Source organism: Stigmatopora argus, chromosome 14, assembly GCF_051989625.1.
Source record: "Stigmatopora argus isolate UIUO_Sarg chromosome 14, RoL_Sarg_1.0, whole genome shotgun sequence".
NCBI lineage: Eukaryota > Metazoa > Chordata > Actinopteri > Syngnathiformes > Syngnathidae > Stigmatopora > Stigmatopora argus.
In genome coordinates, this window is record NC_135400.1 from 2,658,393 (window position 1) to 2,684,202 (window position 25,810).

Here is a 25,810-nt window from a genome sequence, read left to right on the forward strand (position 1 = left end):
TTCAAATGAAATGGCTTGCCTCATCCTTGCAACTCCCTCAATAGAAGCCTTTAGCTTTTTACCAACCATATTCAATATTGGATGCATGAGATATTTAATGATACAAATGAAAAAGGTTCTTTGCACACTGGAGATACATTCACGCACTTCCGCATTGCAACGAAGAAGGTAGATGCTGGGTGAGCTGAGTACTCACAGCGCCAGGCGTCGGTATTAGCGGCGGAAAGAAGTACTACTCCGAAAAAGACGCGAAATACAAAATTGGACTTGCGAACATTTTTGGACTTAAACGCAATTTGCAGACATGTTCGTATGTACCGTTGTTCGTAAGTTGAATGTTCGTAAGTAGGGGAGCGTCTGTATATACATACATACATATACATACATATACATACATACATATACATACATACATATACATACATACATATACATACATACATATACATACATATATATACATACATATACATACATACATATACATACATACATATACATACATACATATACATACATACATATACATACATACATATACATACATATACATACATACATATACATACATACATATACATATATATATACATATACATATATATATATATATATATATATATATATATATATATATATATATATATACAAACCTATATACGATTCGTACGGTGTTTGTAAGGTTTTTTGGGGGTTTGTAAGGGGAATCATGGTGGGTGGGTGGATGGATGGGTGGATGGATGGATGGATGGATGGATATCGAACCGCAACAGCTCTGGCAACTACGGCAAGCAGCCCCAGACTCTATTTCCGGTGCGCCAGTGAATGCTGAGATATATAAAACGGCGTTGCATTTCGGTTGATCGAGCACATTCATTCTATGTTCATCGTCATTCCCAGTGGAAGTTTCAACTGTGGTGAGCTTTCAGGAAGGCAGAAATTACTGACTCGATTAATGACGACTTTGGTGAGATGCCCACCTGTTCAACATGAGTTTTAATGCTATTGCTGTGTCACGAAAATACTAATACTTTAACCTCGGAGAAAAAAAACTGTTGTTTATTCATGTTGGGAGTGAATGGAGTTGTCAGAAAGCTGATTTGTACTCTATTAATAAAGTTTGGCTGGACGATGACTGTTTTGTTGACATTCCCTTTAGCGCAGCACCATCTAGTGGGTGCACCTTAAAATGCGATGCGTCTTTTGTGTGTCAAATACAGAAATAGCACTCGTTACTGACACTGCGGCTTTAAATGCGATGCACCATATAGTCGTGAAAATACGGTACATACATGCTGACCCCTAACCCTTCAATAAAAATTGAGCTCCAAAGATTGATGTGTATACCTTCCTAGAAAATATCCAACAAATTATTTATTCTGATCTGTCCATGAATAACAGAGTAGCCATTTTAGTTAGGCAAGTAGAAGGCAGTGTAAAAACACTAAGCTTGAAAATGTTATCAGTGACACAGGATCTAAAGTGAATTCTCGACTAATCTATGAATTTTCTAACATGGATGATAAAATGGTGTGTGTTTACTCTGGTTTACAGGCCATGGACTTAAATTCAAGAGCAAGGCTGATGCAATTAAAGCTCAACAAGACCAGACAGATACAAAAACTGAAATTGAGAAAGACTGCAGCCCTCCACAGTCCCTTCAACTCCAAACCACAAAGCTGCCTACTGGGGATATGCCGTAGCCTCCAACATGGACCACATGACAACCATGTTGTCCTTCACAAACCTCTCGGAGCTTTCCTGTTTTCCACTTTTAAACATCTCTATTTTCTCTAATTACACACACACACACATTTACCATGTCACAATGGTAATAAAAAATATCCATCTTCAAAGCTTAATTGATTTAATCTAGTATTTTCAGAGTGAATTGTGTCACCAAGATTTCATGACATTTATCAGGTTAATGATGAAACTTTAAAAGTATTTGCAAGGACCTGAGTAAAAAAAATGCACTTTTTTCATTCATTCATTTTGCAAACCAAGGGTCACGGGGGCTGCTGGAGACACCGGGGGTAGGACTCGCGAAATTGGTGGCCAGCCAATCGCAGCATACAAGGTCAACCATGCACGCTCGCACTCATACCTGGGGCAACTTGGTGTGCAACCAGCCTTTCCTGCAAGTTTTGGGGAAGTGGGGCGAAACCGGAGTACCCAGAGAAAAGCTGCACAAGCCCGGGAGAACATGCAAACTCCCCACAGGAAATTCCGGACCTCGAATCGAACTCTCTGAACTATGTGGCCGACGCGCTAACCACTAGCACACGTGCCACTGCATTTTCTATAATCCTTATAAAGCGTGATTTATGGGTGTGTGAGCGTGTGAGTGTGTGTGTGTATGTTAAGATTCTCTCGCTACGTTTGTCCAAACCGTGCAACGTAGAGTTTAATTTATTATATGGTGGCCAGAAATGGCTGTCGGATTGAATTTCTTCACCTTCTCTAAGTATGTACACTCAATTTTTATTTGTTACAGCTGAAAGCAGAGTATGAATCGTTGATTGATCCGCCAGCGAGTTTTTAGGTGCTCTCCGGAACATTTTTTTTTCTGTCGTTACGGGAGTTATAAAACATCCACCCATCCATAAATCACACTTTATCTATTCTTTAATCCTTATAAAGCGTGATGTACAGATGTGTGTGTGTGTGGGGGGGGGGGGGGGGGGGCTGCTAGCCTGTGCACCTGGAATCTCGCTGGCGGAAATTATTCCAAAAATGACGTTTATTAAATGATGTGGAAAGGCGTCTAGGGTCAGCGCGTTCAGCACGATCGTGTCTCGCCGAGTCTTTCCGTCACGACAGGAAAAAGGTGTCTTGGGGAGCAGGAAGAGATAAAGCGTGATTTATGGATAGGTGGATATTTTATGTTAACATTCTTACGCTACTTTTGTCCAAACCCTGCATCATAGAGTTGACATTATGGTGGCCAGAAACGGCTGTCGGATCCAAACCGTGCATCGTACAAAGTTGAAATTTTTAATGGTGGCCAGAAACAGCTGTCGAATCCTAATAGACTAATTCCTTTACCTTCTCCAAGTGTGTAAACTCAAGCTTTGAGCATTTGCAAGTATTATCGATGAGTGTTCCTGACCTGAAATATGTTAGCTTGCTGTTCTCTTGAGCTATTGAAGATATTAGGTGCTAATAATAGTAATAAATTAATAATTAATAAATGGAATGTGTTATTGAAAAACTAAAGGTGTTTGTTAAACAGAAGGTAATTACCTATCTTTTCTGTAAATTTGGTGTCAATAAGTCAAATGGCTTGGGAGCAATTGAAGATATTAGATTCTAATAACAATAATAAATTAATAATTAATAAGTGGGATGTGCTATTGAAAAACTAAAAGGTCTTCGTTAAACAGAAGGTAAATACCTATCTTTTCTATAAATTTGGTGTCAATACGTCCATTGGCTTGGGAGATTTAGAAAAAAATGGTGCTAACAGTAATAAATTAATTTATGGAATGTAGTCTTGGAATGTGTTCCTTAAACATAACGTAATGACCTATTTCTTGGGAGCTATTAAAGATAGGTGCTAATAATAGTATTACATTAATAATTAATAAATGGAATGTGTTCTTGAAAAACTAATGGTGGCCGTAAACGGCTGTCGGATCCTTATAGACGAGCGAAGCTGTGCCCCCCGCTTGTTTTCAATCAAACAAAAATATTTTAATGAAAATAATTGTACATGAATACAATTTCTGTGATTAAATTGCTGGGAGTTAACCTATAACATATAAGAGCATCTGCAATAGACCATCTGAAAGCAATGGTTGGAAAATACTCGTGGCTCTGAGGTGTAGTCATTATTGTAGCTTAAACCTTTGCTAATACAAAACTGGCATCACAAATGCGTAACTAGACATAGTAGGTACATTCACTGTTGCCCCACTCCATCTTGTAGTGCAGGGGTAGGGAACCTATGGCTCGGGAGCCATATGTGGCTCTTTCCATGGGGGCATATGGCTCTCCACTAACCTGTGAGGTGAAATATGGAAATCATTGTTGAGAGAACTGAGTCCCGAACGCACGAATAAGAGCGTCACTGCGGTGTCGACACTACCTGTACCCCTACTTTAATCATAATTTAGTTTTTATTACTCTTCTGCATGCATGAGATCATTGATACTGATTTAATAGCCTTAGCATAACAATGTTGTCAAAAGAATTCAGACACTTTTTGTACGTTAAAAGTGATGAAATGACCAAAAAAAATCCCCCCAATTTTCACTTTTCAATCCCGAGAATGGCTCTCAAGAAATAACGTTAGAAAATATGAATTGTTTATGGCTCTTTCAAAAAGGTTCCCGACCCCTGCTGTAGTGGCTTCCTGTCGTCGGCTCGCACAAGTCTTCCTCTACCAAGGTCTTCTCTCAGGGAGATAGCAGCATTGACGAGTGTATGGATGGTGTTGGGCGTAGAACTAATAGACTTTTCTAAGAAAGCGTGTTTTAGTGTTACATTAAACAAAATAAGATCCTTATTTTCTTCAGGTTGATGAAGAGATTGGTTTCTGTCTGGTTTCAGCGACACTATTGCTTTATTGCTGTTACTATAGTAGTTGGTGTACTCTAAGCCTACTTGTGCGCCCAAGTTGAAATATTGGTCCACCCTTGTGGGCGACAAAAATGAGAAATAGCTGGTGGAAGTTCCCAAAGGTATTTTCTTCCAAATTGCCCCAAATTAATTTCTTTTTGATCAAAAACCCAAATGTGGAGCCTTATGAAACTGACTGGAATTAACCTGACGGTCTGCCTGACCCGACCAATTTGGGGCCATTAACATCTGCGTTGGAATCCGTGAACATTTACCACAGACACACTCTGGAACCTGAGACACTGAAGATTCCTCCCGCAACTCCCTTTTTTGACTAACCAGATTAAACCACATTTTCAATATTTTTTATTGCTAGACATCAAACATGTTTACTTGTAGGTGCAGAAAATAATCAGAAAAACAACAAGATCGGCAGCAAAGAAAAGACTTGTGGCTCTTGAACTAGTAGTTCTTTTACTTGTTTAACTTGGAAAGTGCATAAAAACAAAAAAGGGATTCAACAGACATATCAAAAACTTAAACAAAGGAGAAAAAAAGAGAAAATAATGGAAAAACTATCCAAATCCTGGGATTAATCAAGAGATGAGAAAACTGGCTTTATTCCTCGATGCCTGAGCATATCTGTCTGCACACCCCTACTCAGAACCAACATCAAATAATTATTCAAACATTACTTAGGCTCCTGTAGGGCAGTGTTTCCCAACCACTATTCCGCGCCACACTGGTGTGCCGTGAGCAATGTTCAAGTGTGCCGTGAGCAATGTTCAGGTGTGCCGCGGGAAATTGCAAGAAGCCATACAATGAAATAGTCATTTTCTGAACCTCTTTATCCTCATTAGGGTTGCGGGGGGTGCTGGAGCCTGACTCAGCTGACTCCGGTCCAGAGACGGGGGACACCCTGAATCGGTGGCCAGTCAATCGCAGGGCACAAGGAGACCCAAACCTAGGAGCAATTTAGAGTGTCCAATCAGCCTACCATGCATGTTTTTGGAATGTGGGAGGAAACCGCAGTTCCTGGAGGAAACCCACGCAGGAGAACATGCAAACTCCACACAGGTGGACGTGACCTGGATTTGAACCCAGGACCCCAGAGCTTACAATGTAATAAGAGAGAAATAATATGAATATAACGAGATTAAAATTTAACTATTAGAAGGTTTAAATCAAAATATCAGGTACTTGGACGTTTCGCCGACGGACAGTTTCCTGAACGGACGTTTCGCCGAAACGCTCGCCCCTCCCCCGGATCGTGTGTGTACATGTTTTTCAACCTCGGCCCGCGGGCCATATACGGCCCGTTACATATAACATTCATTTAGCATTAAGGGCATGTACTGCCCCCCGCTGGACATATTTCTAAATACAAGTACGTACTAGACTACAATGTGCTGCCAATTTTTTATATTTTTTTATTTTATCCTCGCGTTTAAAGTAGTAGCCATTTGGACATGCAATGTAATTTAGCAAAGCTGGGGATTGATGTCTGACACAGAAAAAACAACACTAGAAGACTTATGTGAAATTCTAAGTGCCTTGGACAGACTAGAGGACTAGAGGGCTTAGAGAACAATACCTGAAAATGCCATGGAACACACTTACTTCTAGTTTAATTTTAAATGATTTCCCATTATTTTAGGAAATATATATTCAAAATGATTTGCTGAGAATCTTAATTCAAAGATTAATATCAACGTTTTCTATGACATGGTTTTCTGGAGTAGGATTTCTGGATTTACAATTTCATTACAGTAGTTCTTACTGTTACTACTACTTTATTTTCTCTATTTCTTCTGTCACGTACTGTTCTGCGTAATCTCCAAATGGCTACTACTTTAAACGCAAGGATAATATAAAAAATTGGCAGCACATTGTAGTCTAGTACGTACTTGTATTTAGAAATGTGTCCAGCGGGGGGCAGTACATGCCCTTGTTATTCCTAAATGAATGTTATCTGTAACGGCAGTATATGGCCCGCGGGCCGAGGTTGAAAAATATGTACACACACGATCCGGGGGCGGGGCGAGCGTTTCGGCGAAACGTCCGTTCAGCAAACTGTCCGTCGGCCAAACGTCTTTTGGCAAATCGTCCGGTCACGAAAATATGATGCAAGTTAAATGATAGATCATACTATTACAAGATTCAAATTGTGAAACAGTCATTTTGTTGCTTATTTTTATCAAACATGAACCAGAAGTTTTTTGGTTTCTAGGGCACCAACATTTGACGACGTAAAGTGTGTGAGCACAACATTTTTTTTGCGTAATATTAGGAGATTTAAGTAATATTTGGAGAAAAGTCATTAAATTATGGGATTAAAAACAATACATTACTTATTTTTGCATCACTCAAACCGGAAGTTGTTCAGGGTCCGCAGACATCAACTTTTGGTGACATTAGGTCAGTGTGAAAAATTATATTTTGGAATAATTTGGGAGTTTTATGTGATTCCTGCTGATAAAACTTTGATGAGAATGACTATTGTTAATATTGGTGACATAGTTTTAAATTAAAAAAAATTCAAATGTTGCTGTCCGTTGAGATTTTTTCAATTCAAAAAGTGTGCCGCATCTCAAAAAAGGTTGGGAAACACTGCTGTAGGGTGTCTTTAAAAATAAATAAAACAACAACATAGCAGTGTGGCATTAATTTAGCAAAGTCATCAATTTGGAAGATTCCGTGTCAATGGAGTTGAGGTCTTCAAAATATTCTACCCACCCACTCACAATGTCCCGACTCAAAATGTCTGCAAAATGATACGTTCGTCTCATGATTTTTTTTCCCTTTTGAAGCCATTCTTGCTGTTAAAATTTTTAACTACATAAATTATGGAAATAACTTGGATTGAGAGTGTTTTGTTTGTATTCATTTATTTATTGTCCTATTCTCATCTCATTTCATTTTCTGAACCGCTTTATCCTCATTAGGGTCACGGGGGATGCTGGAATTTATCCCAGCTGACTCGATGGCCAGCTGATTGCAGGGCACGAGGAGATAGACAATCACAGTGGCGGTCCGTGCATTTTCTCGTAGCGCCTTCAACGAATCAATCCAACCCTCAAAAACTATTTTATGGCTATAAAACCTCCACTGCTGCTACAGCTGCAACACATAAAAAATAATCAATAAATCAATGCACAAAAATTGGGTAAAATCCACTTCCTAGCAGAATTTAATGATTAAATACAAATACTGGAGCTTTTCAGACATTACAACCGGGCCAAGGGGGTGATTTTCCTGGGAAGACAGCGATGAACGTCAATGGCGTACTGGCAAACATTGCCCAAAAATGGGGTAAAATCCAGCCGAAAACAGCATTTATTGACTAAATACAAATACTGGAGCTTTTTAGACATAAGAACCGGGCCCGGAGTATCATTTCCCCGGGAAAAAGACAGCGATGAACGTCGATACGTCCATACGCGAAACTGCAAAAATTGCAGTAAAATGGGTTAAAATCCACTTCCTAGCAGCATTTATTGATTAAATACAAATACTGGAGCTTTTCAGACATTACAACCGGGCCAGGGGGGTGATTTCCACGGGAAAAGACAGCGATGGACGTCAATGGCGAAACGGCAAAAATTGCACTAAAATGGGGTAAGATACATTTCCTAGCAGGAGTTACTGATTAAATACAAACACTAGAGCTTTTCAGATATCACCGGGAATTTCATACAATTGAAATATTATTTAGGAATATAGCCATATTTTACTCACCAAAAATCATTTTTAACTGTACACAATATCCATCCTCCTTTCTTTCTTCCTTCTTTTCTATCGCCATCGAAGCTAATGCTGAAGTTGAGCCTGTCCTGTCGTATTTCTGGCATAGTCCGTCTTGAAAATGGATTTAAATCAACATAACAATATACTTCCTTGTGAAGCTCGCTCCAAATACAGTTTGGTAGCTCTGGCTAATCCACTCGATCACTAGCCAATCATAGTTGGTGAAAGCGATGACGTATCCCTACGCCTGTGAGAAGTCAATGACGTATCCCTACGCCTGCGACAAGGCATTGTGGTGTTGCCAACTCGAAATCTGATTGGTTAAAGCAACAGTCTTATCGACGCTTGTTTAATGCAGCAGAGCCTGCAGAACTGATGGATGTTTTTGGAATGTGGGAGGAAACCGGAGTATCCGGAGGAAACACGCAGGCCCGGGGAGAACATGCAAACCCAGTTTGGGGTCCTGGGTTCAAATCTGGGGTCCCCAGAGCAATTCATTATCACACTCTAAATTGCCCCTAGGTATGGGTGTGAGTGTGCATGGTTGTCCGTCTCCTTGTGCCCTGCGATCGGCTGGCCACCGATTCAGGGTGTCCCCTGCCTCTGGCCCGGAGTCAGCTGGGATAGGCTCCAGCACCCCCGCGACCCGAATGAGGATAAAGCGGTTCAGAAAATGAGATGAAATAAATAATAAATAATTAAACGAGATGGATGATGCAGTTAAAGAACTTAACTTAAAACAACTCAAAACGCTTTGTTATAAACCTAATTGGTTTGAAATCTGTTTATGAATTGAGGGAGTTAAGAGTGGTTTTGAGGAAGTTAACTACGTACTTAACGGCTGCTAGAATAAAGCCCACCAAAGAGTTACCACACCGATGCAAGATGGCTGTCACTCACTTATGCTGCCGACTCCACCCTTTGACATCTAACGTCTAATATAGTTGATATTCCCAGCGAATTGTCCTTCCTCGTATTATTGATACAATAAGTTTTTATAAATGGAAAGGCCTCGCGACGCAAATTCAATTCAACAGTTAAACGTTTTGAATGGTTAGTAAATAAACGCCTATGCACTACAATAATGCGTTGTATGTACATCTTACGTTTTATAATGCTCGTCATCTTTTCTTTATCAGAGCGATTTAAACAATGGCGCAATTGGAGCGGATTTTGGTAAGTGTCTTTTTGGTCAAGGGTTGTCAGTTGTGTTGTGCTCATATGTGGATAGCGTAGCCAAAAATTGTAGTCAAATAAGAATAGCGTTACTTCAAATAACATTACTCAAGTTAAAGTAAAATTAGTCATCAAAACAAAAAAACTCAAGTAAAAATATTCGATGAGAATAATTCTCAGGTACTGATTATCTGCTTATGATCCATTCATTTTCCAGATGTTCTTTTAATTGTGGATAAACAAAGACAAAATTATGTGCAAATTCCTGAATCTGAACTAAAGGAGATTCATGTAGGGTTTGCAATTCAATTATTACCCGAAATGGCCGTAATAGTATTTCAATAGACATTAAAGAAACACAGCTTTTGGAAATTCTGGAAAAATTGGTTAAAGCCACGATTTGCCACCCAAACAGTTTTTGTTTTGATTCTGTACTTATTTACAACTTGTCCTGCCCTCCACCATCAGCCAATTACGAGATTAGTTCTTGCTACTACGTTCACAGTCAGAGTTAACGACCTTGTGTTGTAATAGATACAGCCCGGCGGGTGAGCGGTTAGAGCGTCGGCCTCACAGCTCTGGGGTCCTGGGTTCAGGTCGGTCCACCTGTGTGAAGTTTGCATGTTCTCCCCAGTCTTGAGTGGGTCTCCTCCCAAATTTCAAAAACATGCATGGTAGGCTGATTGGACACTCTAAATTGCTGCTAGGAATGGGTTTGAGTGTGCATGATTGTCCATCATTGTGCCCTGCGATAGGTTGGCCACCAATTCAGGGTGTCCCCTGCCTCTGGCCCAGAGTCAGCTGGGTTAGGCTCCAGCACCCCCCATGATGCTAATAAGGATAATTCGGTTCAGAAAGTGAATGAATGAATTAATGAATGTTCTAATAGAGCAAAAAATACCTTGTTCTGAATGTACAATAAAACATTAGAAATTCTGAAAATAGACAAAGGTTTACCGTATCCCTCGAATATCGGCTATAATGTCGACGAGATAAGGCCGCGATAATCGAAAAACTGCAAAGTAGGATCACCCCTATTATTACTACCATATTACATATTTTCACGGCTAAACAGAAATTCAAGTACACAAGTACAATTATTAATAAGTGAATTGATAGTGTTCTTATTTGTGCTCTGAATGAATTTGTGAGATAATGGACAAATCATACACAAGATATTATTGAAGCTTCAATGGTCAATTCTCTTGTGATCTGACTCCATCTTAAAAGCTCTCTCCCGTAGCCCAAGGTGGGCATTAATTTGAATATTAGTGGGTGGGTTTCAGTTACAAAGGAATTTCCATATAAGGATTTTTCTAAGGCTTGCAAGTCTTTTAATTAACTTGATTTAGTACTTAGGCCTTGAGATGTTTCAGGCTTCTTACTAGGCCTTAACAAAGGAGGAATTATGGGTCAAGATAAATGTGAAATGTACAACGTATATAAGACTTCATTGATAATATAAACAGAATACATGTTTAGTGTAATTCAGGGGTCCCCAAACTTTTTCCTGTGAGGGCCACATAACTTTTCCCTTCTCTGATGGGGGGCCGGTGTCAGTTTGTAACAGAAAAAGTGTGACGATCGTAGGGGAGCTTAATTTTTTTTTATTGTTTTCCAGAAAGCCACACATAACCAAATAACCCTTTCCAGGTTCTTTACAGAAAAAAAGTCAGGAAACATATAATAACCCTATTAATGAAATAAATAATAACTAAATAACCCTCTCTGAGTTCTTCACATAAAAAACAGGAAATAAATAACACTATTTATGAAATAAATAATAACTAAATAACTCTCTCTGGGTTTGTTGGAATAATGATTCAAACCTTTTAAATCATTATTAGTAATATTTAATTAAAAAAGGAAAAACATCTTTCAACAAACTCTGCCTACAACTTGCAAGGAGATGCAATGTGACACCGTCTTAGTCCCCAGTGCATTCTGAATTGCAGTAACTGAATCATTGTATTTAATCGCGACATTCGAAAAACATGGTTATGTAATCAGTACAATAACACTCTCGCTGGTTAGAAAAACAACAGTGTAAGGAATGCTTTCAAGGTAAACAAAGCAGTATTATGCTGTAAGCTGCTGGTGGAGTCTCGTCATAACATTTGGTAGAAGTGTCTTTGCCCTTGAGGAGTAGACTGTGCAGGAAAAAGTCCATAACGCCGTGACCTCTTTTTCCATCTTCCCATGACTTGATTTATAGCCTTACTACTTATTGAAAAATGCTTACAACACATATAGAATATTCCATAATAATTCTAACATTCCCTCCTTTTACTATATGTGTGTTATTCATTTTATGACGAAATCAAAAAGACAGGGATATCTCCGTTGGCTGTTTTAATTTTACCCGCTTAGGCTCTACTCGTTCGGCAGGTCTGGAAAGCAGAACACAAGATCATTTTCGTCCAATCCATCCTCGTAATTACCATGCTCCTGGAATTCACTGTTAGTGTCAGCACGTTTCAGTAGGAGATATAATTCATGCAATTTGGAATTTGTAGGGGCAATCGCAGTGGTTATAAGTCGGCTCATCAAAGATCTTAAGCAGGGAATAATACAACACCCACATAATGTCAAAATTGTAGCAAAAAGGGCTACCACAAATTAGGCCAAATCATTATTAGTGAGGCCACAAATCTGTCAGCGGACATTATTCTACTCCAGGATGCTTTTTCATCTTGCGGTTTAGGGTCTGCAGGCCATCGTTGGCCCTGGTGTGGGACCCAGTGGGGGGCGTGTTGTTGAGTGCAACATTTTCAAACGTTGCATACGCCCCCTGCTCCTTCAAGAAGCATTTCAACCGCTGCACGATCCTGGAACGCCGTCAGACTAGTGGCTGCCAGTTGTTCCTTTATCGCCACAAATCCCTGTTCAGTATAATTTCCAAGTTTTTGGACATTGTAATGCAGGTAATTTATCCAATCAACATTTTTGTTTGGAGTAATTAAAAGAAAAATATACTCCCAACCTGCTGCGATCTGATTAGCCAACTTATACTCATCCTCGTGGATGCCAATCGCATCAATGTATCACCCTCTCTCCATGCGACGCCGTCGCGAGGGGCCCGCCATCATACCGGATTTCTGTGCAGCCAATTGTATCTCCTCTACTGTAGATGGAAAAACAGACACTGGTAATAGCAGTGAGACCAAGGCACAAAGTCCTGCTGTCATTTTGTTAGGAGTCGTATAATTTGTTTTGACCCCACCACCACCATAGGTCAGAACGTGGAATCAGGGGTGCAGTCTGTTTTAGGACGTGGGCACACCACGTCACATTTATCGCTCCCAGTGCCGGACCGTGCCCTGTGAGGACTAAGCAGGTAAAATGATTAAACGCGACATGTGTTGAAAAGTTAGGCTTGTCCTTTGCTGCCGTTGTAACTGGGTAGACATTATTCCATTTCATACATTTTGGGCTTACATCTTTTGTCATTATCTCCTTTACACAATCAGGGGTAATTTGCGCGAGTAGTACTCTTAAGAGAGGTCGGCCCCCCATACATGTTATACAGGTTTGATACAGGTTTGATACAGGTTTGATTTATAATAGCTGCATTTTCCATCAACAATAACCAATTATTTCTTACCGCCTCCCGTTTGGGAACTCCCCGTTGCAGAAATGAATTCTCTGGTCATCTCAGATTTTAATTTTACTATGGCGGATCCGGGTGTTTCCATCTCCGACGACCTTCTTACCCATGGACTTAGGAAAAACGTCAGACAAAGATTCACAAGTTAATTTGTCAGTATTTGTAATGCCCCACCGTATGGGTTAATTTTATCGAAGGCCTGATGGTTTTTTGCACACGTGTGTCATCCAAGCTTGCCAATCTAGACCAGTTTCTGCAACAAGGTTTCCCCAATCTGTTTTAGGACTGTTATGTACCACACATATTCCATGTGTATCCTTTGAAATGGATACGTAGCTTTTGTAGCTTGACATAAGGGGGAATCGCCCGTGTTTTTGCCATATATCTGCATATAGATTGAATATATAACCTCCCCCTTTTTTGAGGCATGAAATTTACCATGACTCAAAATGGCAGCCCTCCCAGATAAGTCTTTTGTTTTTGTTTAGTCCCCCAGGTTCCCAAAATTTCCCATTGCAGAAATCAAAAAATTTCATTTGGCGAAATTCTTTTCTTTTTGTTTCTGTCCTACTCTGCCACCGCCGTCCTTGAAAGGCTTATCAGCGATTTCAGAAATATTCCACCTTGATATTAGAATATTGATATATCTTGGTGGCTAGCCAATTGAAACACAAAAGACAGACACTCATCCACGCTGGCACTCATAATCAAGAAATTTAGAGTGCTCCCCCAATCATCAAGATTGATGCCTGAAGAAACTAGATAATTAATGTATTAGATTCACATGCCACATATCTAAAAATAGAAATTTGTTCAATAACGGAAAAGTTGTGACACATTGAAACACACACACACACCCTTTTTGTATTTTAACCGTTTGTAAAAACTTTATCTCCATGTTCTGGATTATGTTACACCCCCTTTCAATGTTATCGAATTTTGCCCATTCTAGTCAACCCATCTACTTAAAGCATTTCTCCAAGGTTGATATTTTATAATTTGGAGATGTTATTTTTAAAACATAGACATTATTTCACTTGTTTCACACCATGGAAGGCCCTACCAGACTTTGTTGTAGATAGTCCCCTTTATCTAAGCTTGTTATTGCCCATCGTTATCACCGTAACATTCAGTTGTATTAACCCCATAATTGCAATGCAGTAAGTTTTGGCTTAATTCTTAATGTGTATGCCTCTAAAGCAATAGACAGTAATAACGTCCCAATAGTCATCAATATGACCTATAGCAAAGCATACGCCCCCTTCAGGTCAAACAAGGAAAGTCTTTTGTGCACCTAAAGACGCTCCATGTTTCTTCTAGGGAAACTATGCCTATCCTTAACCAATTATCTTATCTACCCCAGCCAGGTTCAATTTACCTAACAATTTGGACGAATGCCATGAAATTTCTCATTTCCGCATTGTTAATTTCATGTCTGATTTCTTTAACAACCAAATAACCCTTAATACCTAAGACATAAATTGCAAATCACCCCATACTATGTTTACTTAAGATAAGAGCCATTTCTTATAGCTCCCTGTTACCACAAGAAAAATCTACAATAATTAAATTAGTGAAATCCACCTTTTACTAGGCATTTCCTAATTACAATGTTCAATGCTTAATAAAGGACCCACAAATTGTAACCAATATGCCATAATATTGTAAAAAAATCCATTCATTTTTCTTTAACCAGCCAACCATTCAAAAACAGTAATAATATCGTTTTATCCTCCAAAACTAGCTCTCTTCAATTAAGAGCCCTTTGAACTTCACAAAAAAGAAAATAAAATAATAATAATAGTATTATTCCCAATTCCAAAGCTTTCCCCAAATCAATCTTTGCCAAACAGATTTTCTATCACCTCGAAAGACATTTCTGATTAAATCCCAAAAATAAATGCGAAGATAATCGCGGAACTCTGCATCCCTTGCAGACCATGTTTTGTTCTTATTCTGAAATGTTTAAACGGAAGCGCGCCCTTACCCGCTGACTGTGACCTTCACGCTCGCTGCAGAAGCAGCTTATCACTGTTGACATTCCTAAGTGCTCTCTTTTTATTTCTGAGCACAATGCTTCACCTCCTGTGTACAATTATAACGCTTTTTAGAGAAGACTAAATTAATTACTCTCCCGATATCCAACTATATCACAATATTTTGGCAATACCCCATAATTACAATATGCTGCAAGCATAGCAAAACCCATTTATGCCCTCATTATTTGACCAGTTTAGAGTATGACAAAAAACGCAGGTTTGGCAACCCCGCTAAACATTTAATTGGTCGTTTTGTATTTCTTTTCGACTGTTAACCAAAACATTCCCTTTGACAGGATAAAACCAAGATAATCCGCAATAAGCCATTTCATTCCATTAAATTGACAGTACATTTAGGTACTATTAACAAAGTATGCCTAGGACTTGGAAATAACCATTTTAATTGCCATTTTACAACTTTCAGCATCACACAAAAAAATCCAATTGAATTCATTCCCAAAGAATGTGATCTCTGGTTTAAAATTAGCTCAACATCCTCATGTTCAAAATCCTCATTCAAATCATTTTGAGCAGGCCTGCCTTGTTTTTAGAGACATTTTTGTCCAGGCAATCACGCGATATATGTAATATATATAAGTATAATTTGAATGAGCATGCAACACATTTGAATGAGCATGCAACACATTTTTTAGCTGCTCCTGATAAATGCTGCCCACCGCGTGGTCTTCAGCGAGGCCGCTGTTGGCCTTAAAACAAGCCGTCATCCTGATTTGACATTCTGCAAAAGGCTCACCATCCCTCTGCTTAGCTCTGCTGATCACGGTATAATTAACTTTTGTTTTAAACTTCCCCGTAACCCGATCAATCAGTTCATGCACTCTTAAATTCAAAATACGCCCGTCATGACACAACGGGCCACCATCAGCTTTTGGATTCGAACATCCAAATTTAGTAGGAGCCTGCTCCTTGCCCACATTAGTATCAGCAACTTCGATCATGGGATATTGTTCAATAACACATCACTCATTGGCGGCGCCCCGGCCTGGGGAGATAGTGTTTTCTCCCCATGTCCCCCACGGGCCCTCCCGACCTGGTCATATTTGTCGGAGGGGGCCCTCCTTTTTAACAACAACAACAACACACTTCTTCCCCACCGGGCTAGCCGTCCTCTTTTCCCACCGTTATCAACTGATTTAACCCATGTATCATAAACCAATAATAGGTATCATTATATCCCTCCTGCTCCATTTTGTTAAGATTTCCCCCATGCTTAGCACGTATTTTATCCTGCAGTATCAATATCTTATGCATATTAAGCTGGCCAGCAAATCCATATTTATTTATCCATAAGTTTAGGTGTTTAACCCTTGTAGCGCTTTGATTTTCAACAAATTTCCAATCTTTACACGGCAGACGCATCTTTGGATCGTCGTCAATAGCCGCTTTTACATTTGCGCTGCCCATTTTTAGAAGGGAGCGCGCTCGCACTTAGTTATCAGTTAGCAAATTCTTTTTCCGCGGAACGACACACGTAACACACGCAACACAAATGTATACCCTAGCCTGATATACTGTCAGAGTTATATTTGTACCTATCCGGACCGCGGTACAGGACACCCCGAACTGCCCCAAGTTTTATAGACTCATGCTCTGTCTCGTTACCTGGCATCGACTAGTATACCCAGGGTTTTAAAATCGCTAATCCCCAGGACGCGAGCCTTACTTCTCAAAATAAGGCCCTCGCGTGTGATGCCCTTCACGCACTCGGAACCCGTCAACAATATGCAGCCATCACACGCGGGCTCGGCAGAAATGTCGAAAGATGCTTACCAAGAGGATAGTCGTCAACCGATTAGGAAACAGGCGCTGCTGAGAAATAGTCCAGCCTGGAAAAGGGATTCTCGCCGTGCACGGTCACTCCAGATATTAAACCGCAGCGTCTGGATTCCCTATCGGTTTGTTGACCCCGGCTACTCGAAGGACCAAATGTTGGAATAATGATTCAAACCTTTTAAATCATTATTAGTAATATTTAATTAAAAAAGGAAAAACATCTTTCAACAAACTCTGCCTACAACTTGCAAGGAGATGCAATGTGACACCGTCTTAGTCCCCAGTGCATTCTGAATTGCAGTAACTGAATCATTGTATTTAATCGCGACATTCGAAAAACATGGTTATGTAATCAGTACAATAACACTCTCGCTGGTTAGAAAAACAACAGTGTGAGGAATGCTTTCAAGGTAAACAAAGCAGTATTATGCTGTAAGCTGCTGGTGGAGTCTCGTCATAACATTTGGTAGAAGTGTCTTTGCCCTTGAGGAGTAGACTGTGCAGGAAAAAGTCCATAACGCCGTGACCTCTTTTTCCATCTTCCCATGACTTGATTTATAGCCTTACTACTTATTGAAAAATGCTTACAACACATAGAATATTCCATAATAATTCTAACAGGGTTCTTCATAGAAAAAAAAAGCCATGGAACATTAACTTTCTGTTGTGCCATGCACAATCTTCTCCCTTTGCTCTGAAGTTTATGCACGACACCACAACCGTCATTACAGAATCCCACGTCAACATTTTGCAGCACAGTGCTTGCTGGTGAATTTGGCAGTGGACTCGTAGCGGGGCGGTGAGACCCCTTTTTTCCAACTCCCGGTTCATGCGTCCCATTATTAGACCGCGAGTTTCGGCCACCATGCTAGGAGCCCCGTCAGTCGTGATGCTAGCTAGCTTTGACCAGTCCAGGTCCAACTTCTCCATGGTTTGGCACACTTTGTCAAAAATATCCTCTCCCGTTGTAGTCCCTTTGAGACTTTGGAGGGCTGCCAGATCCTCGCAAATCTCAAAGTTTGCGCTAACTCCACGAATAAAAATGAGCAGTTGCGCTGTGTCTTGCACGTCCGTGCTTTCATCCAGTGCTAATGAAAAAAAGTCAAATTATTTCGTCTTCTGCTGCAGCTGGGCATATACATTACTCCCGATTTCTTCAACGCGTCTGGTCATTGTACTCACCGACAGACTTACGGCATTAAATGCCTCTTTCTTCTCGGGACACACCTCCTCCGCGACAGTATCCATACATTTCTTAACAAACTCTCCGTCAGTGAAAGGCTTACCGCTGCTTGCTATCAATTTCGCCACCCAAAAGCTGGCCCGAACGGATGCCTGGTTCTGCTGAGATAGTAGTCCACTTTTTCGCTTTGAGAGTTTGTCTGCTCGTATTTTGCCTTGCAAGCTATCGTACTTGTCTTTGTGACGGGATTCATAGTGTCGGCAAAGATTGTATTCTTTGAATACCGCCACCGTCTCTTGACAAATGAGCCTTTTCTTTGCATTGAACAAAAAAATAATCGTTTGTCCACTCCAGGTTAAATACCCTGCATTCTGAATCAATTTTTCTCTCACCTAACTTTTTCGCCATTATTCCGTTCTCAAACAGGTTGCAGTTTTTATATGCTTGAATAGTCCGCGATGGTCCCAGGGCTCCGCCCTCACCTGCGATCGTCCAGATGTCTCGGTAACACTGCTCGTGCATGCAACGGTGGACATGCCCGCCTGCATCAAAGGGAAACACTCTCCCCGCGCGTGTCACCAAAGAAGCAATGCGAAGCCCCGCTTCACTGGGATGATTTGTGGGCTCAGCAGGGGTGCAATGAACCAAACACAAGATTAAAACGTCCCAGTCTTCAAGGCCAAATAGGAAAAAAAATAAGATATAGTGTCTCTGGTATTGTTCAGAGGGCCGGTCCAAATGTGCCGGCGGGCTGCATCCCAAAAAAAAAAAAAAAAAAATAAAAAAATAAATAAAAAAAAAAATTAAAAATAAAAAATTCCGATAGCGTCTGGTATTGTTCAGAGGGCCGTTCCAAATGTGCCGGCGGGCCGTATCCGGCCCGCGGGCCGTAGTTTGGTGACCCCTGGTGTAATTGATGTTGAAAGGTTTGTAGACTGGTGAGAATATATTTTAAGTACTGTATTTTCACACCTTTAGGGTGCACTTAAAAGTAAAATTTTCCTCAAAGTGGTCGGGGGCCTAATCAGTCGGTGCACCTTTTATCTGTAATCCTTATAAAGCGTGATTTATGGGCGTGTGAGTGTATGTGTGTGTGTGTGTATGTTAAGATTCTCTTGCTAATTTTGTCCAAACCGTGCAACGTAGAGAGTTGAATTTTTTATGATGGCCAGAAACGGCTGTCGGATCTTAAGATTTATTAATAAATTATTAAATATTAAATACATTTATCAGGTGAATGATGAAACTTTTAAAGTATTTGCAAGGACCTGAGTAAAAAAATGCATTTTTTCATCCATTCATTTTGCGAACCACTTATCCTGACTAGGGTCGCGGGGCTGCTGGAGACACCAGGGGGAAGACTCCCCAAATTGGTGGCCAGCCAATACTCAGGATACAATCAGGTCAACCATTGTTGGGGTTATTCTGGATACTATTATAGATGTATGCATTTTAATTACTTTTGTATAAGAGTGTCTTTAATTTGAGACTGGGGCAAACTCGAGGTCACCCTCCAGGACAGCTGGCTCCAGCTTGTTGACGTAACACCTCACCGGGTCCTCAGCTCCAAGGACTGTTTGCTGGGAGATACACCTCGACCCTTTACCCAAATGCAAGTTCACAATGAAGATCTGCGAAGGACGCTTAAATTGTTTATTCAGCGGATAGCTTTCAATCAACCTCCGGGATTACTCGCATATGTTTCTCAATTTATGACGCTCGGTTCGCTTGATATGGAATTGTTTTGCCGAATGGAGGCTCGTTTGTTTAATTTCCAATGGAGTTGTTTTTGAGTTCCGACCTTAATTGTTATTAATGAATACCTGATATGCGATTATTGTTGCAGTTGTTTTTGACCTCGATGGTGATATTCGGTTAGTTTATGCAATTGTTTGAATCAGATTACCTTAGATGTTTTGAATTATGCGCGACTAAATGGACAGAGGAGGATGCCGCTCTTCAGAATCATCTTGGACGAAGACGAGTCGGGAGTGATTTTCCTTGCAAGTTGTAGCCAGAGTATGTTAAATGATGTCTCCCTGATTTGTATGCCTAATAATAATCTTATCAACCATGCACGCTCGCAATCATACCTGGGGCAATTTAGTGTTCAACCAGCCTATCCTGCAAGTTTCGGGGAAGTGGGAGGAAACCGGAGTACCCAGAGAAAACCTGCACAAGCCCGGGAGAACATGCAAACTCCGCACAGGAAATTCCGACCCCGAATCAAACCCTCTGAACTATGTGGCTGACGCGCTAACCACCTTAAGATTCTCTTGCTACGTTTGTCCAAACCGTGCAACATAGAGTGTTGACATTTTTTATGGTGGCCAGAAACGGCTGTCGGATCCTAATAGATAGAATTTCTTCACATTCTGTGTGTAAACTCAACTTTTATTTGTTACAGCTGAAAGCAGAGTTGATGTATGAATCGTTGTTTTTACATGATGTGCCCTAAACGCACCGCGTGGCTGATTGGTCCGCCAGCGAGTTTGTAGGTGCTCCCCGGAACACTTTTTTTTTTGTCGTGATGGGAGCTATAAAACATCCACCCATCCATAAATCACGCTTTATCTATTCTCTAATCCTTATAAAGCATGATGTACGTGGATGATGGATGTGTGTTTGTGTGCACCTGGAAACTCGCTGGCGGAAATTCTCCCCAAAATGACGTTTGTAAATGACGTGGAAAGGCGTATTGGGTCAGCGCTTCCTGCACCATCATGTCTCGCCGAGTCTTTCCGTCACGACAGGGGAAAAAAAGTGTTTCGGGGGGCAGGAATAGATAGGAATAGATAACGCGTGATTTATGGATGGGTGGATGTTTTATGTTAACATTCTCACGCTACTTTTGCCCTAACCCTGCATCGTAGAGAGTTGATATTATGGTGGCCAGAAACTGCTGTTGGATCCAAACCGTGCATCGCAAACTGCTGTTGAATCCTAATAGACAAGTCATTGAATTTCTTTACCTTCTCTATGCGTGTAAACTCAAGCTTTGAGCATTTACAAGTATTATCGATGAGTATGCCTGACCTGAAATATGTTAGCTTTCTGCTCTCTTGAGCTATTGAAGATATCAGGTGCTAATAATAGTAATACATTAATAATTAATAAATGGAATGTGATATTGAAAAACTAAAAGTTGTTCGTTAAACACAAGGCAATTACCTATCTTTTCTGTAAACTTGGTGTCAATACGTCCATCGGCTTGGGACCTATTGAACAAAATAGGTGCCAATGACAGCAATAAATTAATAATTAATAAATGGAATGTGTTATTAAAAAACCAAAAGGTCTTTGTTAAACAGAAGGTAATTACCTATCTTTTCTGTCAATTTGGTGTCAATAAGTCAAATGGCTTGGGGGCTATTGAAGATATTAGGTTCTAATAACAATAATTAATCAATAAGTGCAGTGTGTTATTGAAAAACTAAAAGGTGTTCGTTAAACAGAAGTTAATTACCTATCTTTACTGTTAATTTGGTGCCAATACAATAAATTGCTTGGGAGCTATTAAAGATATTAGGTGCTAATAACAGTAATAAATTAATACCGTATTTTCCGCACCATAGGGCACACCTAAAAGCCTTCAATTTTTTCAAAAGCTGACAATGCGCCTTATAATCCGGTGCGCCTTATATATCGCTCAATATTGATCCGCAATAGGTCTCGCAACTACGGTAAGCAGCCGGCGACTCCATTTCCCCCCGTGCGCAGTGCATACTTGGATATATAGTTATTTTGTCTATCCACCCGCTCTAATGGCGAGCACATTAATTCGGTGTTCGCCATCATTCCGGGTGGATTGACAAAAGAACTACAGCCGCTAGATTGGCTTCAACAGAGCATTCAAAGCTAGACTGCGAACTACATATTACATATGGATCAATAATGATCCGCAACAGGTCTCGTAACTACGGTAAGCAGCCGGAGACTCCATTGTCCCCCGTGCACGGTGCATACTGGGATATATAGTTATTTTCTCAATCCACCCGCTATGACGGCGAGTACACTAATTCGGTGTTCACTGTCTTTCCGTGTGGATTGACAAAAAAACTCCAGCCGCTAGATTGGCGTCAACAGAGCATTCATTGTAGACTGCGAACTATATATTATATATCGATCAATATTAAGCCGCAACAGGTCTCGCAACTATGGCAAGCAGCCGCCGAGTCCATTATCCCCCTTGGAAGACAGCACCGGACAGCATTCACCACTATCTGCCAGTGGATCGTAAATGCCTGGGCTGATATATCAGTTTCAACTGTGGTTCGAGCTTTCAGGAAGACAGGAATTGTCACTCAGCTGCCAGAAAACCAAAGCGACACGGACTCGAATAATGACGACTTTGATGAGACGGAACCTAGTTGGACGCCGCATTCGCCCAGCTGTTCAAATCGGACACTGAAGACGAAAAATTTGAGGGATTCATAGATGAGGAATGAATTGATAGTGTGCTTTACATATTTCTTTTGTGTTTACAGTTGAACAAGGTTGGTCATATTGTGAATATGGACATCAACAGTTGAATGTTATCGTGCCTCATTGTGTACGTGAGAGTATGCACGGTTCACCCGCGTGAACAACATTGAGTTATTAATGTTATTGTTATTGCTTTGCACTATTACGAGTGTAACTATATTGTGATTGCACCAACGTTTAATGTACCGTAACAGCATTACTGAATGAAGGAAAAGTTCCCCTCCACCAGGGGTGGGCCGTGAATTTCCTACCGATGCCTTCTGAATCAATCCAACACTCAAAAACTATTTTATGGCTATAAAACCTCTACTGCAGCTACAGCTGCAACACATAATAAATATATCAACGCACAAAAATTGGGTAAAATCCATTTCCTAGCAGAATTTAATGATTAAATACAAATTCTGGAGCTATTCAGACATTACAACCGGGCCACGGGGTGAAAATAATCTATAATAACCTCATACAATTGAAATATTATTTAGGAATATAGCCATATTTTACTCACCAAAAATCCTTTTTATCTGTACACAATATCCATCCTCCTTTCTTTCCTCCTTTTCTATCGCCATTGAAGGTAATGCTGAAAGTCGAGCCTGTCCTGTCGTATTTCTGGGATACGTTTTTATTCAATTTAGTGCTGAAAATTTTTGTTCCCGGTTGTGCCAGGCTTGCTTGCTTTGGAGTTATCCGACCTTTCTTAATGATGTCCAGCTTTTTTTCTTGAAAAGTCCGTCTTGAAAATGGCTTTGACATTAAATCTGCAAACAAATCAATTTCTTCTCCTTCAGCCATTGCGGGTTGACAAAACCTCTATTAAATCAACACAACAATATATTTGCTTGTGCAGCTCGCTCCAGATACAGTTTGGTAGCTCTGGCTAGTCTACTCTATCACTAGCCAATCATAGTTGGTGAAAGCGATGACGTATCCCTACGCCTGCGAGAAGGCAATGACGTATCCCTATGCCTGCGAGAAGGCATTGGTGTCGCCAACTCGAAATCTGATTGGTTAAAGCAACAGTTTTATCAATGCTTGTTTTATGTAGCAGAGCCTGCAGAACTGATTGTGACGGCCTCCAGGCAGATTTCTGACCCTGGCAACAAATAGCTGAAATGTGGTTAGATGCTTAAATATGAAAAGACACATCTGGAAGCAGTGCAACCAGGGGAAAAGCAATGAAAGGAAGCTGACAGACATTTTGGAATGATTTAATAAGTATGCATGGACAAAACATAATTAACATCAGTCTGTGATTCAGATATTTATTTAGGCCAGCAGAGAAGACCTTGCAGGCCCTGATGGTCCACCACTGCCCTCCCTTATGTGATATAAATGTTGCAATTACTACATGTTATACCTTGCTGTTTTTAAAAGATAAACCGTGTCATGAAAGCACTAATATTTTACCTTGAAGAAAATAATAAAACAGTTGTTTATTCATTTTGGGAGTGAATGGAGTTGTCAGAAAGCTGATTTGTAATCTATTAATACAATTTTATCCTAATAGACGAGTGATTGAATTTCTTCACCTTCTCTAAGTGTGTAAACTCAATCTTTTATTTGTTAAACAAACATTTTTCAAAAGAGATTTTTTTAATAGCGCAACAATTGTCTTTTGGTTCTAAACAGGCAGGTGGGACTGGCAAAGCCAGAACCCCCTTCTTGTATCAGATACAGAAGATGAGGAGTTTGACGGTTTTGTAGATGTTTATCTGCTTTAACTTCTACTAACGTGTGTACCTTTTACCAAACTTAGTTTTGCTCATGCTGCCTTTAAAAATACACGTGAGTATCACGTACATTAGCATAATATATGCTAGCATAACATACGCTAGCATAACATACGCTAGCATAACATACGCTAGCCTAGTGTCATGCTAGCGGCCAATTGGCCGAAGCGCCTTTTGTATTGACAACAAATAGAAAATATGGCGGTGCATTTTATAGGTGTGAATATATGGTACATAACAATTTGCCCGTTTACATAGTATTGCTGTGTTCAAAAACTGCTCTTCAAATAAATTAAAAATTAACACATCAAAACCTTCAGTATGGTAAAAAAGCGTTCTCAATTTTGACATACACAAGAAAGAAAAAACAGACCGCATAGACTACTTTACTATGGTAACAAAAAACTAGAAAGAAAATCAAATCCTCGTCGATGAGATAGTAGCAAGTTCTTTCTTTTACGATTCGTGGTCTTGGTGTCTCATACGCAAGTACCTGTCAGTTCAAAGCAAGGCAGAGTTATGAATGTTCTTTAAATTCTGCAGCCAAGTCTTTGAGTTGTTCCAAAGCAACAGTAACTTCTCCATCCCAGGCTGTGTTACTGGAAATAAAAGTAATACAACAATGATTAGTATAAAGTGAACATCACATTCCTCAGACTTACCATATTTGCTCGCATATAAGCCGCTTTTGTCAGGCAAAAAAATGATAAAAACTCGACATTCACGAAACTAAGTTGACGACGTCATGACGCGATGACGTCATTTACTTCAAAATAGAGAAAAGATAAACAGACAAAACGCTAAACAAAATGTATTTTGACGTCTATGAATATAATTTAAGGAAACAAATAAACCGTATATTGGATAAAATGTGAAAAAACTCACTTGTGCCAGTCACTAATGCTCAGGGCGTCGCCATCTTACTGTAGTTAAACGTGCTCTGACTGGCCAGACGCGAGTACACTTGTGCCTGCTATCGCTCGCTCAGGGTGCCGCCATCTTACCGTAGTTAAACGTGCTCTTACCGTAGCGTTTACCATGTCAGCACATCCCAATAGTTAAGGCTGATCGAAGGTCTTGCGGTTGATCGTTAAAATATAAACCTCGATACCTGCGTAGTGTATGCTATTATTGCACCCAGAGACTTGTTGAACACTACGTATACCGCGATGGGCATATTTCCTGGTTTTGCTTACGTTACTTCCTTTTTGAGTTTGTCTACGTGCAGACAACACCCGCCCTTTCGTAACACAAAGGAAATGATTGTACATTTGTGATTATGAAATAAAACAAAATTCCGCTTTTGATTTTTTTTCTTTTTACTTCTTGTTCGAAAGTGAAAACTATTGAAGTAATATGAACCATCGAAAAAATTGCGATATTTCGACATTAGAAGCAATTTGGCCGCAACAACACCTTAAACTTCTGGTAAGAAAATTGTCATTTATGCCATTAAAAAGCATTGGGTTCTCATCAAGATAGA

At 40.1% G+C, this 25,810-nt stretch overlaps 3 protein-coding genes across 13 annotated transcripts in view; 2 read left to right on the plus strand and 1 right to left on the minus strand.

Moving 5' to 3' along the window:
• dus1l (dihydrouridine synthase 1-like (S. cerevisiae)) overlaps positions 1–1,862 on the plus strand; it is a 64,822-nt gene extending 62,960 nt beyond the window's left edge. For 4 of the 5 annotated variants that reach the window (XM_077619073.1, XM_077619074.1, XM_077619076.1 and 1 more), the window contains one exon: positions 1,555–1,862. In XM_077619073.1, the coding sequence (XP_077475199.1) occupies positions 1,555–1,703 (149 nt within the window). In that variant the 3' untranslated portion in view covers positions 1,704–1,862. The remainder of the gene's footprint in view (positions 1–1,554) is intronic. The other variant, XR_013304902.1, reaches the window with a different exon arrangement.
• LOC144088570 (amine oxidase [copper-containing] 3-like) overlaps positions 1–8,544 on the minus strand; it is a 132,797-nt gene extending 124,253 nt beyond the window's left edge. Inside the window, exon 1 of the mRNA XM_077619057.1 lies at positions 8,302–8,544. Within this exon, the coding sequence (XP_077475183.1) occupies positions 8,302–8,368 (67 nt within the window). The 5' untranslated portion in view covers positions 8,369–8,544. The remainder of the gene's footprint in view (positions 1–8,301) is intronic.
• Positions 8,545–9,210: 666 nt separating this feature from the next.
• cln3 (CLN3 lysosomal/endosomal transmembrane protein, battenin) overlaps positions 9,211–25,810 on the plus strand; it is an 81,893-nt gene continuing 65,293 nt past the window's right edge. For 3 of the 7 annotated variants that reach the window (XR_013304901.1, XM_077619068.1, XM_077619069.1), the window contains exons 1-2: positions 9,215–9,363; positions 9,450–9,486. Coding sequence is in view for 5 of the 7 variants with exons in the window: in XM_077619068.1 (XP_077475194.1) it covers positions 9,312–9,363; positions 9,450–9,486 (89 nt within the window). In the remaining 2 variants the exon portion in view is untranslated. Of the gene's footprint in view, positions 9,364–9,449; positions 9,487–25,810 lie in introns of those variants that run through there. The other 4 variants (XM_077619062.1, XM_077619070.1, XM_077619067.1 and 1 more) reach the window with 4 other exon arrangements.